Source organism: Alosa pseudoharengus, unplaced genomic scaffold (assembly GCF_046254945.1).
Source record: "Alosa pseudoharengus isolate Yale_2024_CS ecotype anadromous, Long Island Sound unplaced genomic scaffold, YU_APseudo_1.1 YU_APseudo_1.1_scf_10, whole genome shotgun sequence".
NCBI lineage: Eukaryota > Metazoa > Chordata > Actinopteri > Clupeiformes > Clupeidae > Alosa > Alosa pseudoharengus.
Window position 1 is genome coordinate 17,560,365 of NW_027468565.1, and position 20,438 is coordinate 17,580,802.

General features: G+C 43.6%; 2 protein-coding genes across 2 annotated transcripts in view; one reads left to right on the forward strand and one right to left on the reverse strand.

Annotated features, from left to right (window-relative positions):
- glg1a (golgi glycoprotein 1a) overlaps positions 1-7,927 on the forward strand; it is a 28,015-nt gene extending 20,088 nt beyond the window's left edge. Inside the window, exons 20-26 of the mRNA XM_076266170.1 lie at positions 1,070-1,193; positions 1,578-1,720; positions 2,867-2,968; positions 3,091-3,198; positions 3,522-3,642; positions 3,813-3,919; positions 4,109-7,927. Of these exons, the coding sequence (XP_076122285.1) occupies positions 1,070-1,193; positions 1,578-1,720; positions 2,867-2,968; positions 3,091-3,198; positions 3,522-3,642; positions 3,813-3,919; positions 4,109-4,276 (873 nt within the window). The 3' untranslated portion in view covers positions 4,277-7,927. The remainder of the gene's footprint in view (positions 1-1,069; positions 1,194-1,577; positions 1,721-2,866; positions 2,969-3,090; positions 3,199-3,521; positions 3,643-3,812; positions 3,920-4,108) is intronic.
- Positions 7,928-9,210: 1,283 nt separating this feature from the next.
- Positions 9,211-13,631, reverse strand: LOC143102532 (fibulin-7-like). The gene is made up of 7 exons (XM_076266184.1): positions 13,559-13,631; positions 12,548-12,701; positions 12,061-12,261; positions 11,816-12,016; positions 11,470-11,607; positions 10,800-10,935; positions 9,211-10,015 (listed from the first exon to the last, which is right to left on the reverse strand). The coding sequence occupies exons 1-7, from the start codon at positions 13,616-13,618 to the stop codon at positions 9,655-9,657; spliced, it is 1,251 nt and encodes a 416-aa protein (XP_076122299.1). The 5' UTR covers positions 13,619-13,631; the 3' UTR covers positions 9,211-9,654.
- Positions 13,632-20,438: the final 6,807 nt, after the last annotated feature.

The following is a 20,438-nucleotide window of genomic DNA, read 5'->3' on the forward strand; positions in this document are numbered from 1 at the left end:
ACACACACACACACACACACACACACACACACACACACACACACACACACACCTGCTGTGCTCAGAGCCCTTCAGTCATGTATCAACACTTAAAACACAAACTATTCTAAGGGCTCTAGACTCTAAGGACTCTAATTCTTAGCCATGTTTGCCTGTCTAGCATGGGTATATTCTGCATCAATGAAAGGAAACAATTTGTTGTAAAATTCTGAATAGCCTTCAAGCAGAAATGTAGGCCTACATGGACAAAAGGAAAGGTCAAGCATCCTGTCATTGGTTAGAAAAACATGTTCTCTCTACCCTGAAGAGAGGTTAGGTGGTTCTTTTCAAAAAGCACTTGAAACAATGTTCCTCTCCTTTCTCCCCTAACTTTTGTGCTGTGAAAATGAACCTACAGTACCTTCCATTTCAAATAGTTTATACTAACTTGATTGCTTTAGTACTATACAGCAAGTATTAAGAGAGAGAGTGGATTCTCAGGTGAGAGCTGCAAGGCTCTGGTCAGTGGATTCTTCTCACGCTTGTGAGCTCTGAAGCCTGTGTAGTGTAGATGTGAGAGTGCAACCCATCTGTGCTCTTGTGCCCCGCTGAACTGTGGATGTCGACCCACTTTGAGTGTCTGATGGAAAGCGTTGGACGGGTGACCTAATTTTGATATTTGTCTAGCGGCTGAATCTTTGACAGGAAGAATGGATTGGTCAGGGTGAGGCTTGTTTACTTGCCACTCTCATGCAACTGTGATCAGACTGATTTAAGCAACTGACACACACACCTGTACCTGTCCACTGTGACTTCTTTGCACAGAGCTTAGCTATTTGTTTTGTTTTTTGTTTTTTTCTATCGCTGCTTTTCATATTGATGAACCAATGCTGATATCCACATTTGACAATTTGCAAACCAAGCAATTTACAAACCAAGTCAAACGTAATATTTCCAATAAGGGCTGATATGTTTTTTGTGTGTCTGTAGTCCTCTGAATATTTTTTCCCCAGCTGTATGAATTCAGCGCCTCCACTGAGTTGTGTGAGTAACGGTCTAACTCCTCTGTCTGTGGTCTGTGTTTGATCAGAGGTTCTGTGCTGAGGCGGACGCTAAGAACATGCTGCAGTGCCTGATTCAGAACAAGAACGGCGAGATGATGGATCCCAAGTGCAAACAGATGATCACCAAGCGCCAAATCACCCAGAACACAGGTACACAGGTCTTCTGGGCCCTCACTGTCCACTTACACAGGTCCTCTAGGCCCTCACTGTCCACTTACACCAGTCCTCTAGGCCCTCTAGGCCCTCACTGTCCTCACTGTCCACTTACACAGGTCCTCTAGGCGCACAGACACTAGCACAGACACTCAGCATGGAGATGCAGGTGACCTGTGATCACTTGCATACCATAGAGAGGTACACAGGTGCTCACATAACCCAGGAGCACAATGCTACGAGGCTCATCCATCCATGCTGTGCACGCTGATGCTAAGCTGATCTGTGATGTGGAGAGTTGCTGAATCATCACCATGCGTCTCTGTTAAGTCACTGTCTTTGCCCTTTGTGAGTGTGCATGTGTGTTTGTGCTATATTTAGATTACCGGCTGAATCCAGTGTTGAGGAAGGCCTGTAAAGCGGACATTCCCAAGTTCTGCCAGAACATCCTGACCAAAGCCAAAGACGACAATGAGCTGGAGGGACAGGTCATCTCCTGCCTCAAACTCAAATATGCAGATCAGGTCTGTTTACACACACACACACACACACACACACACACACACACACACACGTACGCATCATTGAACCTTCTAAATCTACAAAAGCACACACACGCCTTTCCACATACCCATACACATTTCCATTCACCCAGCTGTACCCACCTACGGGCCTGGAAACACTTCCAGGTCCTTTTTTCCTGTCTCAAAAATTATATTTGCTCCGTCTCAATGACACACTTAACCTCAAATGTCCACACCCACTACTACACACATCCCTACCTGCCATGTCAACACATATTTTTTCATCAAAAACAACCAGGGATTTGCAGCAGCTGTGTTTACACCAGATGGATTGATAGATGGATGGATAGATGGATGGATAGATGGATGGATAGATGGATGGATTGATGGATGGATGGATAGATGGATAGATAGATGGATAGATAGATAGATAGATAGATAGATAGATAGATAGATAGATAGATAGATAGATAGATAGATAGATAGATAGATAGATAGGTAGGTAGGTAGGTAGATAAATAGAGAAGAATAGATGGCAATGAGGCAACTCCTAGCAGTTGGGATTGTTTGCCTCTGTAGTGGCCTCCATTTTGAGTTTGTTTTTGCTGTTTCTTGGCGCTCGGCCCTGTTCTTCTGAGGTCCTCTGTTGTCATGTCCCATGGCTGCCTCTCTGACAGCGCTGCCCAGCTGGGACTGTCCGGCCAGAGGCTGCCTGGGAGCACGCTCCGCTTCTGCAGCTGGGTGGCTGGGCTCGTGGTTGTTGTTGTTTCAGCTGACCAGTGAGGCATTTCATTGGACTGTTTCTGGTCCGTTTCCCTGTGTGCAAATACACCAGGGGCGAGTGCGGTGGGAATTCTTTTCATCCGTCGTGCGTGTGATGCGACCTGCCCAGTGCTGCTGCTACTGCTGGAATCTGAGATTTGTTCTTTGGAGCTGCAGGGTTTTATAAGGTTGGCAGCGCTGTCCTGTCATTGAATGTTCACAATGAGTCACAGGCATTCCTGACCTTAAGTTCTCCACATTAGAAAACACAGTTGCAATACAAGAGTGCATCTCTACTAGCAAGATGTTTTGCACTCATATGTAAAATGTGTGTTTCCAGCAAGATGTTTTATAGTGTGTGTGTGTGTGTGTGTGTCCGTCCAGCGCCTCTCGCCTGACTGTGAGGACCAGATCAGGGTGATCCTGCAGGAGTCTGCTCTGGACTTCAGACTGGACCCTCAGCTTCAGCTCCAGTGCACTGAGGAGGTCAGTGTGCTCACCTGCATTTCCACAGGTCTGAACACCTACAGTTTTGCATATCTTTTGTCATAGTCTCTCTCTCTCTCTCTCTCTCTCTCTCTCTCTCTCTCTCTGCGTGCGTGTTTCAGATCTCCCGGCTATGTGCGGAGGAGGTGGCGGCCCAGGAGCAGACGGGTCAGGTGGAGGAGTGCCTGAAGAGCAACCTGCTGAAGATCAAACATGACGGCTGCAAAAAGGCAAGTCCTCCCCACACTGAAAAAATGATGCAGCCAAATAAAAGCACTGGGCTTACATCAGTAAGCTACTATGAAGAGAAATATTGCTCACCAGCCCAAAATCAATAGGTACTATTGCCTCTATTATTTTCTAGTGTTAATTTGTGTCTGGAAAGGTCCTCAGAACAAAGCCCACTGAACCAAACTATCCTATTTGTCTAATTCATGTCCTTCATCTCTAGGGGTGAGCTGGAGGTTTTGAGGTCACGTCCGTCTGGTCTCTTCTCTCTTTCTCACCCTTTCATGTTCTGGCCGTCTCACACTCTGCCCCTCTCGCTCTGCAGGAGGTGTTGAACATCCTGAAGGAGAGTAAGGCCGACATCTTTGTGGACCCCGTGCTGCACACGGCCTGCGCTCTGGACATCAAACACCAGTGCGCCTCCATTCCGCCAGGCAGAGGGCGCCGTGAGTACACAGTCTCTCCCCCTAGCACTCCCTCTGACTGGAGCAGAGCTCCCCTGGAATCCCCACAAGCTGCATGATTAATGGATGTGGAGCGGGGCCAAGGAGGAATTCACGTTGGTTTTGTGTGTGTGTGTGTGTGTGTGTGTGTGTGTGTGTGTGTGTGTCCTCAGAGATGTCGTGTCTAATGGAGGCTCTGCAGGATAAGCGAGTGCGTCTGCAGCCGGAGTGTAAGAAGAGACTGCAGGATCGCATCGATATGTGGAGCTATGCCGCCAAGGTTCAAACATTTAGATGCTAAACACGCACACACACACACACAGCTACACACTGACCCCCACTCATACTTGTACTTCTCTGAAGCATGTTGAGGCAAACGGTGTTTAAAACAGTTATTCATGCAAACATTACATTTTTCTCTCTCTACCTCTCTCTCTCTCTCTCTACCTCTCTCTCTCTCTCTCCACAGGCGGCTCCGGCGGAGGGCTTTGCTGACCTGGCGGGCGAGGTGTTAACCTCTCCGGCCAAGAACTACCTCCTGTCCATGCTGGGCATGGCCGTCACCCTGCTCTTCCTCATGGGGCTGCTGTGCGGCCGCATCACCAAGCGCATCACCCAGCAGCTCAAGGACAGGTAGAGGGCAGCCCAGTCCTGAGCACCTCCCCCCACGCCCCAGCACCCCCCCTCCCCCGCCCTTCCTGTCCCTTGCCTCCACCCCTCCCCTCCTGTCCTCCCCCTGCCCTCTCCTCACACCCTCAGCTGGCCCATCCATGCCCTGGACCCCCCCCCCCTCCTATCCCAGGCTCCTCCCTGGCTCCGGCGGTGGGTGTATGGAGGAGGGGAGGGCCAGGGGAGGAGGTGGAGGAGGCAGAGACTGCTGTACTGGTGTGATGTGTGCCGTGTGACTAGGGGACTGTACTGGACCCAGAGGACGCCTGCCCCCTGCTCCCCACCCGGCACCACCTGGATCTGCCACACCGAGGAGGAGGGACACACCTGCCCCACCACCCCCTCCGAATGAACAGACTGTCCACTTCTCCCTCCCCGCCTCTGTCACTCTTTCTCTTTTCTTCTGTCTTAATGTTCGTCTTTCTCCATCTCTGTGTTTTTATGTGTTAAGGAAGTGATTATTTATTTCCATAAACAGTCATGACTCTACAACACACTGCAGACATGCTACAGAAATACTCTTTCACCCTAATACACTCCAAACTCACTCCAGCACACTACTAATGTACTCCTACACTGCAGATCCACTACACTGCACTACTGATACTCAGCCACTCTACAGTACCTGCCCTTTATGTTATTTATGGATCTTATGCTTCCTGTCCACCGGCTTCCTCACCTGTACGGGCTTTTTCTCGCTGCTTTCCCTTTTTTTATTTTATTGATTATTTGCAGAGGGTTTTTATAAGTTGTTTAGATTTTATGATTTTGGGATATGCAACTTCAGAAGAAATCATGCTGTGTGTTGTTTTGGAAAGGCTGCAGTTTAGCAGCATGGCTGTGTGTGTCTGTGTCTGTGTCTGTGTGTGTGTGTGTGTGTGTGTGTGTGTGTGTGTGTGTGTGCACCTGTGTGTGTGTGTGTGTGTGTGTGTGTGTGTGTGTGTGTGCCTGTTTATGTATGCATAGGAGGAATGGCTTGGTTTGTTTGCCTAAATGACCTTTCCATTACTTGTGTGCGTGTTTGAGTGGTGTTCGAGGTAAACTGTGGTGGTCGTTGGCTCGTCTCATGAGTGTTAATCTCATTAGTTGCCCTGAAACTGCTGGCTGAGGAGTGTTGGTGTTGTCTCTTCGCCGCCTGTGAGCCGTAAGCAGCCACTGGAGTACCTGCAGTTTCCCACTGGAGGGGTACCTGGGGCCATCCCCACCGCGTGTCACTTCCTGTCACAGTGACCACAACAGCTAGAACCTTACCAGAATATCTACAAATGGTGATGATAATGTATTGATTTATATTTGATGCAGTGGTCTGTGTGTGTGCTCTAAGAATAATATATACAACTGTTACAGTATTGTTAATAATGATAGTTATAAACATCTTCCAAAGCGGTTAGATGTGTTGAGACATTGATGCACTCAGGCCTGTTGTATAAGGCACTGGAGTTACGTAACCTTCTGTGGTCCAGTGCAGGATTGGTACGAGTTTTAGGCACTGGCCAGGTGAAGTTAACAGGGTACCATGGGCAGCTTCTGGATTTATCCCACATCATGGCCACGTGTGTTTTGACCTGTTGCCATAGTTTCATAAGATATGCATACGGCCGCTCACCTAGACCTCCTGGAACCTTTTAGATGGCCGTTGCGTGGTTGCCATGGTTACTTGATCGTGAACCGAGACCACCCTCAGCCCATGTTCCTGTGTCTCGATTATTGGCTTGTTATGGTGCTCTGGATGGTCTGCTGACCAGAGCTGCACTGTGCATGGGTGTCACGTTAGTATTGAAGACATCAACTCATTGCACAAAACTGAAGTGAATTCTCCTCCTTTTCCTAGTATTTAACTGCACAATTCATCCTCCTTATTTGGTAGGGGTTAGTCCTAGCCTTATTTATTCTGAATAGAATGGCTGGTTTGAGATTCTAAGATGATTTTTTTTTTTTTTTTTTTTTTTGGGGGGGGGGGGGGGGGGATTGATTCATTGAGATTGTTGAGATTGTTCATTGATGAATTAAGTTTGGGTTGACATTGAATTGCTTTGGGGTTGAGATGTTCTAGACTGATTTTGAATGTTGCCGTGATGCCCTCTGGATACACCAGCTGACTGCTCAGACTCTGCTCTTAGTCAGCAGTGCGAGGTTGAGTTGTGGAGACTGTGGCCAGTGTGCTGAGGGACAGAAAACCATGAAGGCAGCAAATAAGGATTAAGCTATGGCCTCTCAATTTCAAGCTCCGTGTTCATAATGCACAGCTTATTGGACTGTACTGTGGTTTGTGCATAGCCTTCGCAACACAGAGACCATTCTCTCTGATCTGCCTCAACTCATAGGCTACCGTAGGGGGGCTTTCTCATAGATCATAGGCCTGTCTCCCAGACCATCTGCTTACCTGTGGTCCAGTACGTCTCATTTCAACCCTGGTTATGACCCACTCCCCATCTCCCCCGTCTGTGTGTGTGCCTGCTGTATTCCCCTCCAACGCCTTGATTTCCCCTCGCACCACTCCAGCCCGCCCCGTTGCCACTGTCCCAGGGTCCTATTCGCTGTTGTGGTATGTTGACCATTACTGCAACCAATCAGCTTTCTTCTCTGAGTGCCCTGTTCCTACCCCGCACACTTGTGCTGAATTGGCCTTGTCATTTGTCTGGAACATGTACTTTTACTGTACAGAGCATAAAGTGGACCTTGCAAATTTATATTTCAGACTTTTAAATGTGCTTTCTGACTCCTGCTTGGAGGGAGGGAAGCCTTTGTAAATAGCTGTAAACATTTGCATCAGGAGTAAATAAATGAGTAAAAACCTATTAAAGCGCCCCAAACATCCAGGTGTTGTGGCAATTCAAGGATCCTCCTTACTGTGAAGAATGTGTTGATTCATGCTCAGCATTTGACGTTGTGGGGATATCTGTTTTAAACTCGGTACTTAAAAGAGCGAGCAAAAAGTCGACTTGGCCTATCAGCACCTCAAATCTTGTGCATGAATGAATCGTTCCTTCGCCAACCCAAAGGTTTCGGACCTTGCTCTGTTTAACGCTCTGGCTTTTGATGGTGTTTGTGCGTTTTTCTATGCATTTGTTATCAACGTTATCTGAAACCTCTCACTCCCCCCCTCCCATGGGCCTCAGTGCCTTGTGAATGCCCCGGAGGAGTGAGGGGGGGGGGCCTAACTCCCAGCCCCCGTCTGCTTCAGCCCTCAGCTGATGTCAGCTACTCGAGCTCCACACCAGACAAACAGGTACATTACTCACACTGTACAAAAAACATGGTCAACTGGAAGTTTTCCGATCCTAATTTTTCTTGGTCATTTTCTGGACAAAATGGCTGTCTCACTCGCTTACATGTACAGTTGCAGGTGTGGAAAAGGCATTTTTTTAACTGTCTGTGTACGTACAAAGTGAGCGTTCCTTGAAGTCCAGCTGAAATATAAAATGACTTTACTGATCAAGTGGTAAATGGTTCTAAAACATTTGTTTTTGTATTTTTACCTTTTTTTCTCTCAAAGATGATGATGCCATGTACTATTGAGATGTAACAGAATAACATTGTGCATTTCTTTGTTCTTGTATTTTCTTTCTGTACAGGTCAAATTGAAAAGTTGTTAATAAAATCAGTCTACTGCTTTTTATATTGTACTTCAAGTCAGTCATTGCAGATTTGTTATGTTTACTTGTACTATGTTTACTAGATAATAACTGTTTGAGAGTGGAGGGTCTTCAAGACAAACATCACAACGCAAAAGCTCAAAAACAGGCACTGTGTTGACATTAGTGGAATCTCTGTGTTCCATACAAGGTCTCGTGTGCAAGCAGATTCCTTAAAATGCGTCGCTGACTGTCAAAATACCTATGCGCTGTTTGAAATGAAAGGGAATGCCATATCACTCTCATTGATTTAAAGGATGTTACGCCACATCCTTTTGAAGATTGCACCCGACCTCTGATCACAAAATCATGCCACATGTGGACTGGACACACCCTAAATGTATTTAAGCTTTGCGCCTCTGACCAAACATTTCAAATCGCCAAGATAGGGCCTGTATAGGGCTCTGGGTGTGCCTTTAGAGGAGTGGTCTACAGGGCTTTGGGTATGAGTGGCCTTTAGAGGAGTGGTCTATAGGGCTTTGGGTATGAGTGGCCTTTAGAGGAGTGGTCTATAGGGCTTTGGGTATGAGTGGCCTTTAGAGGAGTGGTCTATAGGGCTCTGGGTATGAGTGGCCTTTAGAAGAGTGGTCTATAGGGATCTGGGTACGCCTTTAGAGGAGTGGTCTGGAAGTTTTCCATTGTTTTACGCAAGAATTTTGTCAAGTCCTACTTCAGGAAATTAAATACACTAATACACCAAAGTGATTTTCTTTCATGGTTTTAAATTATTAATCCTAAAGAACATTACACATAGTATACAACCCTCTATAACTATATATTATAGGCTACAAATCAAAGAGGTCAAAGTCTAGTTCAGAACTAGACCAAAACATTTTCATCATTCAGTTTGGATAGTCAAACATGGCAAGGATTCTCAGAAACAAAATTAAGATGATGTACTTTCATTTGAAACCTGTTAATTTAATGTTAATTTAAACATCTGACAGTGACCTATTCTGTGTTAAAAAATCCCTGGAGGCAAAGCTCTCTCTCACACAGTGGGTGTGAGATACAGGGCTTCTTGCCACGAAGGTGAAACATTTTTGAGAGCATACGTATCCATGTCCTCGTTTTTTTTTGCTCTCCCTCCCTACTCTTTACACACTTGAAAAACAATCTGGAGTTAGATCACCCAAACAACGACTCTTTGTAACTTGCTGAGCCATTACAAAGCTACCTACATAGCCATCATTATTCTGTCACAATTTCAGATTGGTTTTGTTTTGAGATGTAATAGAACGGCAGCCTTACAAAACTATTAGACACACAGAAGTAAAAAGGCTGATTACTTTAATTGATTTAGGGTGTTTTTCATATGTCAATAAATATGCCAGCTTCTGGATTAAGGTAACATGATGACCAAACACCAAAGCAGATTACAGATGGTAATAAATAAGGGCAAAAAATGGCACTGCATTTAAAAGGTTCAAATAAAAAAAAATGTATCATGCTTCAAACCTTTCTTAATGTATCTATCAAAAATAAAGATAAATAGTAGTAAGATCCAGTCTCTTTTGATTGATTTTCACAAAACTACGTGAAATCTGATATAGTCGTTAAGGTAGGGATGTTTCCCTTAAACTGTGTTAATTACACACACAGTTAATTAATTCCATCATCATAGCCCTGAAACAGGGCAAACACTACCCACTCCCTAGGTCTTGATTGTCACTGCCTCTGGATTTCCCCCTGTTTATCCATCCGTCCCCCTCTAGAAGGTGTATGGCGACACAAACAGGGTGACCTTGGTGACGTAGCGGCCCAGCAGCTTGCGCTTCTCCAGCTCGCTCATCTCCACCTCTGCGTAGAGCGTGGCTGGGCCCTGCGGGGGGGCCACCAGCAGCAGTTGGCCCATCGTCTGGCCCGATCGCTGCACGGAGAAGTGGCGCCGGCCGCGGTTCCCCAGCAGCCCGAATCGAAGCGTGTCCCCCAGCAGACGGGCGGCCGACACGCGGAACAGCACACGAGGGGCGGACATGTTGGACACCACTGCCATGTAATGAAAGGACACGGAGCTGGGCGCCTGGATGCAGGCCTTGTCCCAGACCATGCAGGGGTTTCGCTCACAACGCCTAGGGACAGGGGAGAAAACATTCATAAGTGGTAGTTCCAGAAGTTTCCCTCTTACATATGTATTAAATTTACATTTTTGTGGAGCTGCTCTTCAAATTTCAGTTTTCAGTCAGTGCAACCAAGAGAAAGTATCTGTAAGCCCATATGGCAACCATTAATCTTCTTAAAGGAACATGATAACTTTTTGGGAAATCAACTTATTTATTGTCCACAATCCAAAGTTGACTAAAGACCAAGTTGCACGCCTGCCAGAATACTAAGGATATTGAACCAGGCCACGTCAAAGAAAACAAATGGCATATGCTTAATTGTTACAATTATGGAAATGTTCTCCCCCACAAGGGGTCCTTGGAGCCAAAAAGTTTGAGAACACCTGGTCTAATCCACTTCCAATGAATTCTGCTAATTCAACAAGTCAAACATTTGTAAATTTTTTTCTGTAAGTTACAAGAACACTATCTGAAAAGATCACAAAGGTGAAATTGCAATCTGACGCCTGCTTGAATGACAAACAAGAGCCACTCACTCCGCTACCCGTAAACATGCAATTTTACTCTTCAAAAAACAGAATGATGGCTTTGTAGCAGTGAGTCATCTTCTGTCTGCCACAAACCTCTTTCTGGAGTTATCCAGTCTCACATTCAGAACAACAACACTCGGTGTTGACCGCATTCAATGCTAGTTTCATACATTCCATTCATTTGACCAAGGATGCACCATCTGTGCAACTACTTGACCTGTGAAAGCACCAAGTGATGAGAGGGGAAGAATGCCGGTACTCACAGAGGCGAGGTCTTGACATAGGTGGCGTTTCTGAAGTGGGGGCACTGGGCCGCCACACACTCGTATCCCCCGTATGTGTTCACACACACCTGGGCCTGTGTGCAGTTCTGCTGCCCTGTTTCACACTCATCAATATCTGCAATGAGGATATTGGATAGGATACATTTTTTTTATAAAGAATTAAGGTCTTCTGTTTTGTACACATCAGCTCCTTCACCATTAGAATAATGGAGTAAATTGTGTAGGCCTCTGACCATTTCTTTCACCACCAAGGACAGTTTTATTGCAGTCAGAAAATAACAGCTAATAAAAGTTGCTGTACACTACACATTATACCGCAATGAGAGCATTTTATAATAGGGCAGTTGCTATTTCATTTATTAAATCCCATTAAAGTCTGGTTCCAGTAAAAGTACAGAGAACCGCCTCCCTTTAGCATTCAGTCTGCATCTGGCTGCATCTCAAATATGTTCAACTTTGTTCTTGTAGAGGGCAGCTGCTGGCCACTTTTGGCTGTATATTAAGTCCTCTTTCAGGTCCGCTTAAGTCTAACTTGTGACACATAATAACTACTTTGTGAAAGTGTAAGACTTGATCAAAATGAAACTCCTGCAGAGTAGATAAAGCCCTATAAGAGGATGAGCCACTGGCTGTAGGAACAATCTCTGACCTTGGCAGCTGTGGTAGTCTCGGCCGAGTTTGTAGCCGTGAGGGCAGACACAGTGATAACTTCCTGCTGTGTTTACACAGTTGTGCATACACAGCCGAACAGACTGAGTCCTGCGATAGAGCTCGCATTCATCGATGTCTGAAACACACACACACACAGACACACACATTTAAAAATGCTGCTATGTCCACTGCTTAAAACACGCAACCAAGGAATCTTGAATGAACTGAATCTATTTAAGTCAAAAACATCCATGGACATGCTTGAATGGTGGGTAAATGGAGTCCTAAAGGACTTCCTCATTTAATAATGATGAGCATGGACATAGGCATGGTCATGGCCCCACCTGTGCAGATGCTGTTGTCCGTGCCGGTCAGGGCGTACCCCACCTCACAGGTGCAGTGGGTGGAGCCCTGCAGGTGGATGCAGCGCGAGGCTCGCACAAAGTCCGGGAGGGGGGCAGGAGACGGAGCAGGAGCTGGGGTGACTGGCGAAGTAACCGAGCTGTCAGCCTGCCCAGCCACTACAAAGAGGCAGGATATTCTCCCTTATTAATTACCCCTGACTGTGTTTATAAGCATGTAATAGAACGGCTATTATTGTCACAGGAGAGCTGCTTACATTTGCAGTAGGGCTCCGGTCCACTCCAGCTGAGAGACTCGTGGCAGACCCTGGTCTCAGAGCCCACCAGTTCATATCCAGGACTGCACAGGAAGTGGACCTCGTGACCCACAGTGAGGACTCCACCCAACCTCCGGCCATTCTCCAGTGGTTCTGGGAGAGGGCATGTGGCTATAAAGTACAATAAAGAATGGACAGAGAGGTTCAGGTTACAAGCATATGCATCAGTTGGTGAGTAGGTTTCAGTGGTCTACTTGAGAAACATTGAGCAGGTATGGGTAGCTTACATATGAACAGCTGACCAATCCAGTTAATGCACAATATATTCTGTTTGCCTGTCTAATATTTAAAAAATTGAAACACACACTTTTAAGAATGTTTTGCATGAATCTAAGTAAACATAACATTGAGGAGCAAATATGATTTACAGGTATCTCACCATTTCTGTTGCTGCCACTCTTGACATTGGATTTAGTTGTGTTGTTCTTCAACAAATTAAGTTTCTTCCTCAGGTTGCGGAGGCTTTGGATATACGAGGTCTCATGCGCAGTGAGCAACTTGTGGACCTGGCGGAGGGCGGTCTGTAGTTCCTGACTGGAGGGACAGTCCATCTGCATCAGACAGAGTCACTCAGACACTGGACTTTGTTTCACCTAGGATGGGGTCCATTATAGCATGGACTGCAACAGTGCTCAAAAAAAATTAAGACAGTGACACAACCTGTGGGTGTAATTGTGTCTGGGACTAGTGGTATTTTAATAAGTTGTCTCCAGATGCTTAATGTCACAGTAAATGACCTAAATACTTTTAGGCTAGTGACTTCAGACTTTTAGTTGCACCACAGAGCGTATAACGTATAATACAACTCAGCAATCACTAATACCATCTGCAATGTATCTCAGATGCAAACATCCCTGACATAGATAACACTGCTGCATGAGCTTGAAGAATCTCCATTGTAACCCACAGTCTCTACTAATACCATCTGCTGTGAACCTGAACCTGTGTCAAACGCTCATTAGTGTGTGATAGGTGAGGCTGTACAAACAGTCCAGAAGACCCTTGGCACCTTGGCCTCAGCTCTGTTTAAACAGAGCACATGTCTCAGGTGTTAGGTCTATTTACAGGGCTCTCAAGTTGACATACCAACCTGCGAAATTCTGTGACCCAATTTTCTTAAGGTCTCAGTGGTGTGCTAGCTGGCTTAAGGTCATCATCCTCACGTCAGACAAGATATTTATTAACATGGTATAATGAGCCGACTGTCAACACTTGAGAATGCTGCTGTCATCAGATAATCTTGAAGTGTAAGTACCGTTCAGTTTACCACTCACAATTGATCATACACATCCATATTCAGAACTGGAAATATTGTTGAAGAGCGCGTAGTAATATAAAGATGGGGAAAAAAGAAAAAGGTTTTGTTATCAGATGTGTAACGTATCAAATATAGCATTACTACACTCACCTGAGCGAAGCTGAGCTGGCACACACAGACAGCAACCACGAAAAAAACACACTCCTTCATCTTGAGAACAGGGATGTTGCACCCAGAAACGCACAAAAAATCTTGATGCTAAACCGAAAACGACTTTTGGCTAGACTATAAACTTTGGAATGAGCTTATAACAGTTGAAGTTCAGGCTCGATCGTTTCCCTGTACAGTAAGTCAGAGGAGACAGCATCGCACAGGGAGCGCCAGCGGTCACTGGCCTGCCTCCTAGCTCTGCTCCTTTCTTCCAATCTCACGCCAAGATCCTCTCCCCTCGCGCTGGCCGCCCAGTTGTGGTATTTTTACGCGCAGAAAAGGAACTCAGCGGCTAAGCAAGCACATCTGTGAGGAGGTCCTCTGGGCTGCGACCACTGCAACATTTCACGCAATTAGCCTAAAATAGGCATGTGGCCTACATGAACTAGTAGCTTACTGCTGGTCTGTAATACTCCACATGTGAAGAAAGAAAGCACCACAGTGACGTGTCCATGGTAAGGTCCAGCCCTGACCCAAATTATTAGTCTAATTCTGAAAAAATATGTATCGTGCAAAATAATTTGAAAAGTGTAGCCTATTCATATGATCTGCGTGGTTTGTTAGCTATGTGAAGATACTGAATATCCATTGTGGCCTTGGTATTGAAGGGAGAGATTGCACTTTTCTGGTCTTTCTTAGATAAGCAATTGCTTGCGTTTGGGTTAGTGGAGAACCCTGACACTCAAGGCTTAGAAAAAGAGAGAGACGCATGACGGCCTATGATCGTTTGTGAGAAACTGCTTTCGTGGCGTCAAAGCCCAGTCTTTTGTGTAGGCTACTTCACTACACGTGGGCTGCAATGACTGCCTCTCACTCAAACGTTGTAATTATCCTATCGTATGGGAAATAAACAGTTTCTTCTAAATCACACACACGCATTTTTCTAAAGCTGTCATCATAACATCTCATTTGATCTAACAAGGTCAGTTGGCCTAGGGTCATGTGGTATGGCGATGGTAATATGGTTGGCGAAGGGCTGTGATGACAGCAGCCTACAAGTGTGCCACAACAACTGGATTGAGAGGTAAGACCTACAGTAAGATGCAAACTTTTAGCAAAGCTAAAGCTCCGCTTTAACCCTCTCTGCTTTTAGTTTATATAATAGAATAGAATAGAATAGACTTTAATTGTCATTGTGCAGTATAGTAGTAACCAGAGCCATATAAAGGTACCTTTATACGGCTCTGGTAGTACCCTACCAGGGCGATTCTACCGAATTCGTGCAAATTGCTGTCCCAGACCCTAAAAAGTAATTTAAAAAGCATTTATACAGAAAAATGTTACATATTTATGAAGATCTTTTTATTATCTATTAAGAACTAAAACAATATTTGAGGTAGCATCAAGCTTAATATATATAAAATCATAATGTTTAGGGTACTTTCAATTGAGAAGTGGCTGTCCCAAACCCTAAGGCCTAAATTTCACCTTATGAAAAAAAATATGAAATCATTTTTGTAATTTTTTCCACATGTTTTTCTAAAGATCTTTTAAATACCTATGATAAAAGCAATCGAAAAAATATATTTATTGCATATTTTTTTCAAAAATCATAAATTATTATGTAAAAAATGTTGTCCCGCATTTTTATGTCACAACCGAAACACTGTAAGGTTTAGCCCATAGGATGGTAATCATTTTAGTCACACCCCTCCATTTGGACCAGGAAGTGTGTGTGAATCCCTCTCTCTCTCATGGCCACATGGTGAGTAGATCAGTCCAATAATTTTTGAGTAAATGCATTCAAAAGTCTCAAAATCAGGCTGGAACATTTAAAAACGTCACTACCGAACACATATTTATTTCAATTAATCAAGTTGTTTTGGTTGTTTTTTTTTGAAAATTTAGTTTTATTTGTGTATAAATGTTCAGAACTGTGCTATCTAACCATGTGCTGACTAGCATCTTTGAGATAGGCTCAAAAATATATGTTTTTGTCACTACCGAAACAGTCACAACCGAAACATGTATTGAAGTTTCGGTTGTGACGAGATTGTTTCGGTAGTGACTAAATGGACCGTTAGGTCCTATATTTTGGTAAATCAGTGATATTTCCAATTGCACATTTATATAAATAAAATATAGACAAATATTGAGGGATGACTCAGTGAAGTACCAAGAATATTTAAGAAAGGAAAGTGAAAGAAATCATTGTTCAACTGCATATTTTTGCAGAAGCATTAGTTAGGAAGACTGAGGGCCCTATCTTACACTCAGTGCATTGAGGAACCAGGCGCGACACAATTGTTTTCCTAGTTTTAGGTCAGCGCATTTTATCATTATTCCGCCAGACACCCATACTGTGTGATCCTTGCACACCCACGGGTGTATCGATGAAAAAACAGGGGTGGTCAGACATATGATCACAAATTGCTATTTTGACGCCACAAAAAATGATAACACCACTGACCAAGGAAAGTGATCTAAAGTTAAATGGGCATTATTTCAGTTATTTTGAGGGTGCACTGTCAGAGGAGTCTAACAGCCTGGTAAGACCTAAGCCAGTGTTTCTTGAACTGGGGTTCGGGACCCCCAGGGGGGTTGACAAAAATATGGGTGGGGTTGCGAAATGATTTGCAGAAGGTGTTCAGACCAACATGTTTAAAAACTGAGATATTCAGTAGCCCTAGATATATGGTAACAATTCAGTGTTTCCATAATGTTCCTCCGAAGGTGGATGCTTTGTTTACGCGAACTCAAATCTCTATCTGCGCCTCTTGCAACGATAACTTCAAAGATGCTGTGCGTAAGCTTACCAGTGACAGAACATTATGCAGCCTTTTCTTGCCACAGGACTGCCAGTTATACATTGGATGAGTGCTAGTTATCTAAACAATAAATCAGATTGTCAAAGGCTTGGTTTTGATGTTGACATAGCGTACCATTTCTGCCTCTGCCTCCAATGCCAGTCTTGCAACATTTTCCAAAAAGGAAACCAAATTTCATTGGCTGGAGAGAAGGGGGTCTCGAGACTTGGCCAATGTTTTTTGGGGGTCGCCAGTCAAAACGTTTAAGAACCACTGACCTAAGCAACAAGTCCCTGGCAACGCAATTCAAAGTCTGTGCTGGTGTGCTTAGATGAATGTCCTTAGCATTTTTTAACATTCATTAGAATGTTATCGGGGTGTTAGGAAGCGAAGTGCATGAGCATAGACAGTACACAGACACATATATACTCCATACACCTGGGGACGCTGGTTTGCCTGTGTAATCTGTGTTGTGTTAAACCACGTAGCTCAACCTGTCACTCGTCTGGAAACCCGCAAACAGCAGCACCTCGGATCAGGAGCATGCTAGCATTAGCAAAGCAAAAGCCCAGGCTGCAACACTACTCTATAGGCGTCTGCAGGGAGGTTTACCAACATACTGCACACCTACCGTTACACTCCTAAAGCCCCCTAAACCTCACTCCTGATCCGGGTCATGGTCCAGGATTCCTACACAGTGGACCACCCCTCCACCCTTGTTTTGTTTTCATTGTTGAAATTTGGGAAAGAACCTTGTCTTACATTTAAAAAACAAAAACTGAACTGCAGATTTGCTTAACTACTTGGGCTGTCTGACCGAGTGGCTCAGAGTTTAGGCTGGCTATGGACGAGGCAAAGCGGTGTCGCCTGGTTTCAAGCATTCCAACAATAGTTCCATACATACTTTCACATTTTGTTTTGCACACTTTCACATTTGTGTGAGTACCTAGTAGGGGTAATTGTTGATTTAAATAGTAAAAAAAGAAATGTTTGCTCATCCAGATGGTGGTACTGTGCCATGGTACATGCAGTAGGCCTACTTGCTTTTAGGGAATGGGAGATGGCACTCTTATTGTTTTTCTTCTGATTGGTTATGGCATACGGAGCCCAGGAGGTGTCATTGGAAGATATGTTTGTGTATCGAGAGAACGTACGCTTATTTTACTAAATCGTGCACACGTTTTACTAAATTGTGCTCTCAATTTAGTAAATTGTCTGCACGATTTAGTAAAATGTGCACATGATTTAGTAAATTGTGCGCATGTTTTACTAAATAGTGCGCTCGTTTTACTAAATTGTGCTCTAGATTTAGTAAAACATGCGCACGCACGATTTAGTAAATTGTGCGCACGTTTTATGAAATTGTGCGCTCAATTTACAACAATTAAAATGAGAGCACAATTTAGTAAAATGAGCGCACTATTTAGTAAAACGTGCGCGCAATTGTGCGCACGTTTTACTAAATAGTGTGCACGTTTTACTAAATCGTGTGCACGTTTTACTAAATCGTGAGCACGATTTACTAAATTGAGAGCACAATTTAGTAAAATAAGTGCACAATTTAGTAAAATGAGCCCACGCTTTCTGGATATATACCAAAAAATACCTTGCAATGACTCCTCTAGGGCTCCGTATATACCTGCCGACATTTAGCTTTTAAAAAATCGGGTTTTGGGTTGCCAGGTTTTATGACAACAGGATTGAAATTGAAAGTAAGTCATTGTGTTGGCTATGTGTAGGGTGCATATCATACCCAATTTGGCAACCTGGGAAATGTCAGACTAACAGAAAAAATGAATACATCCGTGATTTTAAAATTAAGTTTGATGGTTATGCAATATTCTGGGAGTTTCCCCAGGAGAAATAACAAAACGGGTGGGCGCCGGGAGATGACCTTGAAATACGGGAGAAACTAGGGAAAACGGGAGTGTTGGCAGTTATGGGTTATGCATTATACCTAACAAACATTCATGCTTAAAGGGATACTCCAGCGTAAAAACAACCAAAACAAAATAGCCTTACACTTCGGCGGTAGTGTCCATGGGCATCCCACAGATAAACCGATAAACCCTAGGTAGTTTTTACTTTGAAGTAGCCTTTCAATTAAGGAGCGAGGGACATTATAACAATCCTTTTGAACAATGCACCTGGCGTCTGATCACTTATTCCGCTGTCAAACTAGGAAAAGTGAACTAGACACTCCCTACATACATCAGAACCACATGCTTCAGATCATGCGTCTTAGGTTATCAATATAGGGCCCTGAAGGTAACAAATTGAACACTTAAATGAGATCTGGAGGTTATGTGTTCTTTGAGAAATTGTCAACATGTTAGATACTAATACTTTTAAATGTGACCATTTTTGAACACTTAATAAATCTTTCTTGAAGGATTATAAAACCAAGCATACATGTTCTATCTTGCATCCCATAACACCCAAACTATCCATCAGCTGTTCAGTGAAATATTAAACAGATTTCTTTAAAAAAAAATATATATATATATATATATATATGTCTGTTAAATGTGCTAGCTGCATTATGTGCAACATTTGTGACTTATTTGTCATTTTTATCAACACAAAATACTGGCAGTCTGATGTAGTAGTCACTACCGAAACACTACCGTCACTACCGAACATGTGCTGTCACAACCGAAACATGGGATGTTTTGTTAAAAAAAGATTATATCTAATCATCTGACAAGATAACAGGGTGGTGTTTGGTTAAATATATATTTATAGTAATACATCCTTAAATTTGAAAACGGTATGATCAACTTTATGCGTTTTACAAAGAAATATTGTTTTTAAAATGCAATTAATCTCATAAATGACCTTTATTTTGTGGTAAAAAATATTATTGTTATCAGTTGAATCATGGAAATGCTTTAAGAAAATTCTAAAAAATATATTTAGAAGGTATATGTAAAGAAATTCCTGATAGGTTATCATAAAACTTCTTATTTTGTTAATTTTTATTGTGTTTCGGTAGTGACACATTTTTGGGAGAAGGAAAACATTCCAAAACTGTACAAAAAGACAATATGAAATTAAAATGTCCAATTATTAGAAATGTGTACCTTAGATGTTATACAATGCATGTGAATGAAAAGTTTTGGGGAAAAAAGACACTTTTTTCAAAATGTTTCAACCTCTGAATTTGCACGAATTCGGTAGAATGGCCCACCATAAAACGAAATTATAGAATTCTAGAAAGTTCTAGTCACCTAGAAAGATTTTAGCCTCGTGAGACCATCCTGATCTCGCGAGCTTCAGGGTTTCACTCGCAGATCAGTCTGGATACTTTCCGTTAAAGAAAATTTGGAGCAGTTCACCAAACGAACGTCCAATCAGCATTGGCTTTGAGGCGGGTTGAGGTGTGATGCAACGAACAACATGACGGCATCCACAGAGATGAGCATAGCTATCGCGCAAGTTTTATTCAAATTAGAAAGTATTCCTGGGTAAACTGTGAAGCTATGAGTCTCAGCCATGCAGCTGGGAGGAATGAACGACACAGACATCCTCCACGGCTGATTCCAGTTCATAATGGAGGAATATACTATCTTCAGAAGTGTAGGGCCTACCGTGAAAACTTGATGGGAATTGTCGTTGATTAGGTTCATAAATGGTAAGTTAAAACATCTTAACGTTTGTCACGTTACCTAACTTAATTGTATGTTAAACGGCATTAAAAGAATACTTTGTTCATCTAATTGGTTGATTTGGCCCGTCGATAACCAACAAAGGTGGTGATAGACAGATGGTTTATCCAATCAGCTAACCAGTATGTCCGCCCCTTCCCAAAAGTTCTTCAATGAAAAGTTCCCAGATGGATATGCGGAGCAAATCCATCTGGCGGAGTCAGGTTAGAAAGATTTACCCTTGTCATCTGAAATCAATATAGCAAACTCTCCTGTTCCTGCCACTTCCTCCCCAACACACCAGTAAGGTAGCACTGTGTCCAAGAGAAATTCAGTGTCAGACCTTAAACATCATCACAATGTCAGAAGTGCAGGCCTAGTTTGTATGTCAGTACAGTGATGTCATGCCCATTGAAGCTGAGGGCA